The following is a 10,940-nucleotide window of genomic DNA, read 5'->3' on the forward strand; positions in this document are numbered from 1 at the left end:
TTTTTTTTTTTTTTTTTTTTTTTTTTGCTGTTTTCTTTGTAGAGGTCCTTCATATTAATTAGATTAATTCCCAAGTTTTATTTATTAGGTTGTTGTGAATGGGATAGTGTTCTGATTTATTTTTCAGCAGTTTCATTATTGAAGTATAGGAGAGGGATTGATTTGTGTATGTTGGTCTGGTATCCTGCTACTTTACCACATTTGTTTATCAACTCTAGAAGTCTTCTGATGGAGTTCTTTGGGACTTCTAAATAAAAGATTGTGTCATCAGCAGAGATAATTTGAACACTTCTATTTGTATTCCTTTAATTTTCTTCTCCAAATCCATATCTTTTATGTATAATTTATATTAATGTAGAATTTTGTGGGGGGTAGTCCTATTTTGACCTTGTATCAAAAGCTTTTTAAAAATATAGACAAGTAATATCTTTGATATTGCTTTGAGCCCATTTTCTAAACTCAAGGCAAATATTACTTCCTTTACCTGCTCCAGGCAGAACTAGTCTGAATCTCTTCTATCCCTAAAGCACTTTATGTATATGAATTAACTGTGGTCCACCTAAATTGTGCTAAAATTATTTGTTTTTATTTTAGATTGACCCAGAAAAACTTTAATCTATTTACCTTTTTCTCTCCATCAACTGGATTATGTTAGGCACATAGTGGGTATCCAAGAAGTAATTGTTGACTTAATTAATGTGTTTATATACCCTCTAAAAAACAAAATACATGTTCTCTACTTTGAAAAGGAATTAGGTGACATAATTTTTAGTGGTGAAAATGGTGGTAATATAATTTGTTTTGTCTTGGAAATTTATAGTTTTGGTTAACCAAATATGGAAAATGAAGATTTAATAATTTTTCACATTTTATTATGACCATTACAAGTCTGTTTATGGAATTATTTTACATCTATGTGCAAGAAAAATGCCCTCATTAAAAACAGTATTCAATAACATAAATTAATTAAGATTGTGTGAATCTCTAAAATGATAATGCTGATCTATTTGTATTATATGTAAAGACATCAATAATATATTAAGTGAATAAAGAGCAGATTATGAAAAAAATATAACTTTTAGTTTCAAAAAGCATATTACGGGAGCAGTGAATAAATATGATCTCACTTCTGTAAAATAGTAATTCTGTATAGTCATAGGGAAAATTCTAGAATAATAATAGTGGGAACAATCATATTTATATCATCCTCTCTGACTGAAATTTTGTATGATTTCACATTATCCCCATTTTTTTTTTTTTTTTTGGCCATGCTGGGGATTAAACCAAGACTTCATGCTCATGCTCAAGCAAGCACTCTACTACTGAGCTACACCTCAGTCATTTAAAACTTTGATTATAAGACAGAGCCTTACTAAGTTGCTGAGGCTGTCCTCCCAACTTGTGATCCTTCTGCATCAGTCTCTGAAGTTGCTGGGATTACAGGCATGCACCACCTCACCTGTCTAATCTCCTTTTAAAATCCTGAATAATTACAGTGTTCCTGGTATAGAACTGAATGCCTTCACACATTATGTTAATTCTCATAATAACTTCATTAAGTCATTCATCATTGATTAATAACTCACTTAACTTATATTTCTTGTCCCAGACACTGTGCCAAATGTTAGAGATATACCAGTGAAATAGACATGGCACCCAAATTTTTATCATTAGCTTAACTTTACAGATGAAGATTAGAGAGGTTGCCCCACCCCACAGGAGTCTTCTGGTCCAACTTTTTTTGGTTCAACTAAACACGGACTCACAGGAATCCCATAGGCTACCTTTGCTGCCACTTATTCAGGTGGATAAGGTACAGGCACCACAGTGTGCCAGCAGGGCAGTCATGCCTTGTTTTCTGTGGAAGTCCAGGTGCAATTCACACAACCCTCCAGCAGCCATCATCTTTGATCCCTCAGAAGATGACTCCCATGCAAGGAGGTGAAACCCACACTGGGTGACTATGAAAGCCACCCTGATGTAAAAGCCTCCTTCTCCACAAGGCATAGTACACAAGGTCCCCACAGGAATTACTACAACTATCAGGTTTAATGATTCATTACAGTTTCTCCTACGCCCAAGGCAGTTTGCCAATCAGAAACCATTTCCATCATAAGAAATGCTAGCTAAAAATAGCATTTTATTTCTATCAGATTACCTGGGAAACAGAATGAGAGAGTGAACCAAAGGTCAAATTCTCATGCAGGAAAGGGGAAAGGGTTTTGTTAAGTAGATTATCCAATAAGCAAGTGTCACAGTGGATTCAAATTTAGGTCAGTTTGACTCCAAAGCTTAATTCTGGATCTTCCTGGATGATTAAAAATAATAATAATAAAACAAAATAAAAAAGCTCTGGGTGGGGGCTTTTAGATTACTTTATTCTTTCTGAAGTCTGGTTCAGAAAAAAAGAAAAAAGACTATAGCAATATGAAAATGTGCTTTTGCTACAACATTAAGTGAAAGTAGCCAGAAATAAAATGATATATGCACTTGCATTGTAATTAGGATGATGTAAAAAGAGAGATGCACAGAGAAAGAAGCCAAGTGAAAGTATAAAGCAGTTCTAACAGTAGTTGATTCAGGATGGTTGATTTGTGAAGGGCTTACTCATTTTTTTTTAAATTTGTTTTCTGGATCTTCTATCAAATGGCTATGTTATTCTTGGAATAAAACGAAATACATTTATTAAAATAGAAGAAGAAACATATTTAGCTTGTAAAATATTTGAAAAGTAAAAATCAGGCAAACATATCACCCTAAGATAATAAATTCAGTTTCATATTTCTTCATGTAAATGAACACATTTTATATAAAATGTTAACTATGTTAGGGGTTTGGAGGTCTTAAGTGATGTCAAAACACACACATGGATGTGAAAGATAGGAAGGTGGATTAAAGAGCAGTTCTGTTTGGTTGCTGAAAGTCACCCATGGAGCTAGAAAAATTTACCCTGGGTTCCTGCAGTCTTCCTGCCTAGATAGGACTTTTTCAGTGCATTCTGGTGGTAACCTTTGTAGGTCTGGGTTTATGCATTTGAGTGGGAATATGTTGCTCAGCTCCTTTTATATGTGGCTCGTCTGTAGTTATTTCAGGATATGGCTATTTAAGGTTTTATTTTCTTTCAAAACTCACGTTTTGGGCTTTGTATGATCCTTCTTTAGCCAAGGACTCATATAATTGGATCGCTGCTGTTATGTTTTGCATGCCAAAATTTCCAAATAGCAAAGCATCGGCCATTTTCTCCATAGCTTTCAAATTTCCCATGTCAGCTGCTTTGGCAAAAAGCATGTAGGCTCTGGTTCGAGAATATAAAGTCAGAAGGTTGATTTACAAAAATGAAATTTTCTGTCCTTCCATTATATGATTTCTCCCTAACAAGTAAGACCCAGTTGTCGTGATACTAATAATGTAGTTTAGCTGAAGTCCATTACATCTCTAGTTAGACCAGTAGGTTTCTTTTGTCTCTAGATAAATATAGGATTATAATTTCAAATATATCTTACAAATAATAAAGCCACTAAAAAGAAAAATATATAGACCATTTCATGCTCAAGCTTATATACCAAATAAAGTGAAAAATTTAGTTATTTATTCTAAGAATGTGAACTTCCCCATAGCCACCCCCACTATTTATAAATATTTGTTTTTTTAAAAAATGAAATATAAGAATAATATTACAAAATTGCCATGTCACATCTAAGAAATTTATGAAAATGGTGATTTATTTATGTTTAAAAATAATTTTCTGAAACAAAACTAATTTTCAATATAACAAAGCCAGGCTGTTTGGAAAAACAACAGCCAAACAAAACTGTAATGGCCAGGGCTCTATAGAATCTGATTTCCTAGGTTTGAAACCTGGCTCTACCACTTATTAGTTGGACTTGAGTCAAGTTATTTAATCTCCTTCAGCTTCTCCTTACTTCATAGGGTTACTGTGAAGATTAAATGAGATAATCCATGCATAGTGCCTGGTTCAGAGTTATCACTCAATACATTTAGCTATTACCATTAGGACAATTGCACTGATCCTAACATTTTATGGCACAATAATTGTTCTGTAATTAGGTGGTAAATGGTATGAAAAATTAGTGATTAAAAATATAGATGTCATAGCATTACCTTACACAGCATTCTTAGTCCTAATCAAAAGTCACCTGGACTTGATGTGTATAACAAGTAGTGATGGAGAATATCACAAGGTCAAAACGTGTCAGAGACAAAGAGTACTTTGGGAATTTATTTTTACTTTTCTAACTTCTATTTTTTGGTAGTTGCAAAACCAGAAAGCATTAACCTCTATCCATGACCTTGACTCAAATATAGGAAAATACACACACAAACACACATACACACACACTCCCTACCATTCCTTCCACTTCAGAATGATCAGGAGACTCAATTTTGTGTACAGCCTCTCCACACTGATGCTAAAAATGGGCTGCCCCTGGGCAAAGGCTGGAGTATAATAGGCCAGGCAAGAAGCCCCTCAGACAGAGAGACATTCAGTTAGACATCAGAGTCCTAGATGTTAAAATAGTTAATACTCTAGTGGAATGAAAATAGGTAGAAAACCAGAATCTAGGAGATCAAGAAAGAAATTAACCATAGTTAAAACAAGCTGAGATTCCGGAGGCTGAAAGACAAACAAGGAAGAAGGTAAATGTCTGACACCCTGCTTCTGTATCAGGAAAAGAGCCTGATATAAGGATACAGACCCCCTTGTGCCCTTCTGTCACATGGCTTGCTGATGCAACTACATAACTTACTGGAACAAAAAGAGTACCAACAGACACCAGGGCACAGAAACTGGAGATGGGCTGTGGGTGGATCCCATAGTGTATCCAATGTAGTACCAGGAGGCAACAACAGGCTATAAAACAAGTCCTTGTTAGATGCCTTTGATTCAGTGGTCAGAGGGGGCACTGGCCTCCCTGTCAGAAAAATACCAGAAACAGAAGACAAGGCCAGGGAAAGATGCTTCTGGTTAGATAACATTAAAATCTGCGCTGAAATCCCCAAGAAGGAAAAAGTGGGCAGCCTGAAAATATTTCAACAATAAAATTCAGTTAGCTGTCTTTATCATCTATAAACAATCTGGCATTGGATACTAACGTGAGTGGGTTGGGGCGGGGGTAAGGCCAAATGCTTCATCAATGCACACCAATAAGTTGGTATGGAGTGGCATGTTTTCCCAGAACCTTCTTTGCTGATGGACAGTGATTATTAAGGAAGGACCAATTCTGGCAGTCACTAAGGTTTCCTGATTCCCTCAGACAAGTTTTTGTCTCTCTGATATTGCATAATATCTGTTTGTTTGTTTGGTACTGGGAATTGAACTCAGGGGCACTTAATCACTGAATCACATCCCCAGTCCTTTTTTTTTAAATGTTTTATTTAGAGACAGGGTCTTGCTACGTTTTTTAGGGGCTTGCTAAGTTGCTGAGGCTGGTGATGAACTTGCAATCTTCCTACCTCAGCTTCCTGAGCCACTGTGATTATACGCATGCACCACCATGCCTGGCTAATATCTATATTTTTAACAGTGCTGACTTATTCGACAATGTTCCCCATTCATATATAAGAAGCTGGTCAAGTGCAGTGGCACATGCCTATTATCCCAGCTGCTCAGGAGACTGAGGCAGGAGATCGCAAGTTCAAAGCCAGCTTTAGCAAAAGCAAGGTGCTAAGCAACTCAGTGAGACCCTGTCTCTAAATAAAATACAAAATAGGCCTGGGGATGTGGCTCAGTGGCAGAGTGCTCCTGAGTCCAATCCCTGGTACAAAATATATGTATTTTATAAATGAAGCTGAATGAATGAATAAATGCATTGGTCCAGAATGTGGATGTGAATGAGCCAAAAATACTAATATCATTTTTATCTGTGCCACTTCCATCTTGGGAAGTTACAAAACAAGGAAGAAGTAGGATACCTTTACAAAACAAGGAAGAAGTAGAATACTATATGGGAAGAAATGATTCCTCTTAAGTCAGTAGGGTATGCATTCATTTTTATTTCCCCCTTCCTGAATCTTAGACATGATTATACAGGTATGATTGATGTAAGGACAGAATGGGCTATCCTGATAACACAGGGGCTTTGCCTGGCTTTCTCACCAACTCCTGGAATCTCTTTTTATGAACAGATTTGATTTCAGTTCTCCATTGCTTCCAACTCAGAAGGGTCAGGAGAGTCAGCTTTAGATACCCTGTACCCATAGATGCATCTATCCTACTGTGAAAATATGCTGTTCTTCTGTCATTTTAGGGAAAGGACTGAATCAAGACGGTCTAGATAAGAAGAGCTGGCATAAAGTGTCCCACATTGATGGATAGTTTACTAATAAAACTGTGTTTTCTCCCTATTGTTTAAGTCAAAGAGGAACACTCCCTTCAAGGCTAAGTGGATAGTTACTTGGGACATTCTAAGAATGATTTTGTCCCATCAGACAGAATCTAAGGTTTCCCTGGGGTTGAAAATTTGCCATTTTCACTCATTTACTCAGTGGATGCCTTAGTGAAATGACTTCCCTGTTAGGCTAGATTGTACTTTGGGGACCTGATTTTATCCTGTCCTCATCATGATAGCCCCCAGGGATGTTCAGCGTGATGCCCATTGTTGGAGGGTATTTCCCTTGCTCTTTTATAGGCTTCTAAGTCAATTTCCTCTAGAGAGAAGAAAACTCCTTCACTTCCTTCTTTTTGTCACTGGTGAAGAATTACAGAAGCTTTTGAACTCTTCATTTCCTGTACTATAATATGGAAATAATAATCTATGCCTCACAGTATCATTGTGAGCAATGGAAAACATTACACATGCAACAGTAACTAGCGCAAAGTAGGTGCTTGATAAATGGACATTGACGATGTTACAGCCAGGTTCATAGTTGACTGCCCCTCATCCTCTTTACTCTTACACTCTCCTCAGAGGCTGGGTTTTAAGAGAGAATTCATGGATTGTGCTCTTGCTGTGTCTAGGGCTGGCTACCACAGCTCTAGGATTCTTCTCCAGGACTAATGTGCCTAATCTGTGTGAAAACTAGAAGTCTTGTTAGAGGTTCAGGGTCTATTCTTTCTATCGTTGTTTCAAAACACTTGCTTTCTTTGCCTTCATGCCTTTCATTTACCAATTAGGGGGCCAGAAAAAAAAATAGCACTTGTCTACTGATGACTATGTGTCAGGCACTGTTCAAAGAACTTGATTATATTATCCAGGGCACAAAAAGTTTAGTAACTTGCTCAGGACTACACAGCCAGTAAAATGATAGAGCTGGGATTTTATCTCAAAGTCTTAGTTAGAGCCTTGAAGGGTAACCTCAAGTTGTGCCCTTCCCCTGGGAGAGAAGAGAGAGAAGATATTTCTGTCTCCCTTTAGATAAGTAAAAAGAAAAAGAAAGGATATGAAGTAAGACCATGTAGCCATAGCCTGGTCACCTCTCAGCTGTGTATCTGTAGTTACCTCACTTTAAAATCGTTGAATCTCAGTTCCCAACTTTTTAAAGGGGAAAAATGAAGTGCTTCTTGCCTCCTAAGACTGATCTGAGGATAAAATAGAATCACATACATGGAAATTCTTTGAAACCATAATGTGCTGTGCAAATGCTCAGTTCGGCAGAATAAAACATGCTACAACAGCAACTGCTCTAATTCAAATAACACATTTTATTTCATTTGAAATATCCAATGAATTAAAGCCAAAACAATGTTTTGCTTGAACATTCAGATCAGTGCCTAAATTCTGTGTTGCACTTAATGTAAAGGCACCCCAATCCCATACACAATTCTCCTATTTGTTTAGGGTGATAATGTGTAGATCCCTTTAGAAACGAAAGTTTATGAGCAAATAAATGTATTATCCTAATAAGCTTTAAATGAGAAACTAGGTTTTGGACTTTTCCTCACTTAACCTAGAAATTGAACTTGGCTAAGGTAACTACATAAAGACTTACTCTGCTTTTTGTTTTTGGCTTTTAGACTCCTGGAGAATCTTGGTGCCCATATTAAATAGAACATCTCCTTCATCTGTGAAATTTTTCTTTTCTTGCTCTTTTACTGCATGTGGACAAACAAGGAAATGAAAATAGTATTATTTCTATGTTTTACATTTTTAAAATAATGTGCTGACATTGTGAAGGCACTGTTAGTTGAGCTTTGCTCTACTTGTTTGTTTGTTTGTTGTTTGTTTTTAACATCTGCATTTCTAAAAGATCATTTGGTACTATTCCCCAACTAAGGATGTTGGTAGGGCAGAAGGCAGAGGGGTGGGAGGGAAAGGGAGGAGGCAGGAGGTTAACAATGATGGTGGAATGTGATGGACATCATTATCCAAAGTACATGTATGACGACATGAATTGGTGTGAACATACTTTATATACAAACAGAGGTATGAAAAATTGTGCTCTATATGTGTAATAAATATTGTAATGCATTCTGCTGTCGTGTATTTAAAAAATAAAATCAATTTTTTTTTAAAAAAAGGTAACTTCTCACTGTGTTTTGTATAAGGGTTTGGGAGGTTGGGCAGATTCAGAAAAATACTTGATGGCAGGAAGGAGAGAATTGTTCCCAGCCTAGGAAAGGGGTTCACGGTTCTGCAAGCAGAAGGCAGGATTTGCCTAACATAATCTAGAAGCATGATCTTAGGCACCAGCTTCTTAGCCCCAGCTATCAATGCTTCCTTTGTTTGATTATGGTCCATATGTCTCAGAGCCATAAGATTCCAAAGGAACCTGGGGACACCGGCATACGCATCTCCAAGATGACCAATATGTACCTAAAAGTAGAGGGGACACTCTTCTTGAAAATTTTGCTCTGTCCGGGGCTTTCTTCCTCCTTAGAACCTTCCTAAGAACTTAGGGAAGATACACAGGCTACCGGTAATAACTTGCCTTGCAGAGTGGGGATTCAGCATCAATTTTATGGGATTTAAGGAAAAAATTTAAGTGGATTTCTTTTCTTTCATTTTTTTTTTTTTTTGGTGGTAGTGGTACTGGGGATCACACTCTGGGGATGACACCCTGGGCCTCATATATGCTAGGCAAGCAGTCTACCAATGAGCTACATGCCCAGGCACAAAATTGGAATTTTACCTGCTATAACAATGGTATTTCTCAAACATTTATGTAACACTTTACAATTTTCAAAACATTGTCACCATGAGGAAAGCTGGAGGAAGAGTCAGATTTACAGTTCCTCCCCACCCTCTGACATACAAATACACACACACACACACACACAGACACACACACACACAGAGCACACAAATCCTTTCAGAACATCACAATGCTTCTTGAAGTCCATTACAGCACTCAGAGGATTCTCTGATTAGGAGAACAGTGCCTAAAGCCATTTCAAAGGAAAGCAATCGGGATTCATGCTTCATTAAGGAAACCTCAAAGAACTTTAAGTGGCTCTTATTTTTCATCTTCCTGACAAGCCATCAGGGTTGTCCTTTTTCTTTTTATAAATTAAAAATAAATTAACTTAAAAGCTAACTTAAAATTCTTTTTAATTCTAGGTTTTTCTATCAATTTAGAAACACCAAGATATTTTAGCATCTAATTCTGCTTTGAGTTATATGTTATCTATATTCATGATTAAAAGGGGAAAAACAATGGAGAAACCTACTAATCTGTGTGTGAGCTAGTAATTACTACTATTAATATGTTTTCAAAGAGTGTGAATAAATTTTAAAAATTTGAATTGGAATATGAATTTGAGAAGTTATTTACATCACAAATTTCTACCAATGACTTTTACTTTTATTTGTAATTCTTTTTTGGTATCCCAACTGTATTGAACTAAATTTTTTCTTTATTACAAGAGGACTTAATTGTCAGATAAATTTATTTTGATATTGCTTTATTTTCTCCCTTTTTTGTTTGTTTTGTACTGGGGATTGAATCCAGGGGTGCTTTGTCACTAAGCTACAATTTCAGCCTTTTTAAATTTTTTATTTTGGGGTAGAGGCTTACTAAGTTGCCCAGGCTGATATTGAACTTGCAATCTTCCTGCTTCGAACTCTAAAGTAACTGGGATTACCGGACATGCACCACCATACCCAGCTAATTTCCTTCTATGGTTTTACAATTTCCAGATTTGGGGAAAGCACAATCAGAAAATGATTTGAGGACTTGATGTAAAGGGCCTCCCTGAGTCTGTAGTGCTTGAATAGCCAACTGGTAGATGCCCATTCTGCTCTGGCCAGGCACCAACTAGGTAAATCCAGTGATCCCTGGACCCAGATCACCTCTCTATGGGATAATAGGAGCATTGGGAATCTATGATTTCTCTTGCTGGCATTTCAATTTTAAGTTTTTCTAATCAAGTGTATTCCTTAATCATGCCACTATCACTGTGGAATTCAGGAAGAATCTTCGTGTTCAATAAAATCCAAAAACAAATCTTTGGAAAAAAGGGCTGGGGATATGGCTCAAGTGGTAGCACGCTCACCTGGTATGCGTGCGGCCCGGGTTCGATCCTCAGCACCACATACAAAGAAAGATGTTGTGTCCGCCGAAAAACTGAAAAATAAACATTAAAAATTCTCTTTCTCTCTCTCCCTCTCTCTTCTCTCACTCTCTCTAAAAAAAAAAAAAAATCTTTGGAGGAAAAAAAGGATCCAATTGCTTGTTTCAGATATTAATGAGAGAAAAGAAAGCTAGGGACAACTTGTTTTATGTCATTCATTCATTTATTAATTTTATCAGTCACAGGGTGGTGCTCTCCTGTAATCCCAGCGGCTTGGAAGGCTGAGGCAAAAGGATCCCAAGTTCAAAGCCAGCCTCAGCAAAAGTGAGGTGCTAAGCAACTCAGTGAGACCCTGTCTAAATAAAATACAAAATAGGCCTGGGGATGTGGCTCAGTGGTTGAGTGCCCTTGAGTTCAATCTACTGTACCAGAAGAAGAAGGAAAGAAGGAGAGAAGGAGGAGGAGGAGG

The 10,940-nt window shown here is 37.0% G+C and overlaps 1 protein-coding gene across 3 annotated transcripts in view; it reads right to left on the bottom strand.

Annotated features, from left to right (window-relative positions):
- The window catches only part of Sel1l2 (SEL1L2 adaptor subunit of ERAD E3 ligase), a 115,334-nt gene that overhangs the window by 43,696 nt on the left and 60,698 nt on the right, over positions 1 to 10,940 (bottom strand). For all 3 annotated transcript variants that reach the window (XM_015476308.2, XM_015476246.2, XM_048811327.1), the window contains 2 exons: positions 7,951 to 8,053; positions 3,133 to 3,295 (listed from right to left, as the gene is read on the bottom strand). In XM_015476308.2, coding sequence (XP_015331794.1) covers positions 3,133 to 3,295; positions 7,951 to 8,053 — 266 coding nt within the window. The remainder of the gene's footprint in view (positions 1 to 3,132; positions 3,296 to 7,950; positions 8,054 to 10,940) is intronic.

The sequence above is a fragment of the Marmota marmota genome, unplaced genomic scaffold (assembly GCF_001458135.2).
Source record: "Marmota marmota marmota unplaced genomic scaffold, marMar, whole genome shotgun sequence".
Classification (NCBI taxonomy): Eukaryota; Metazoa; Chordata; class Mammalia; order Rodentia; family Sciuridae; genus Marmota; species Marmota marmota.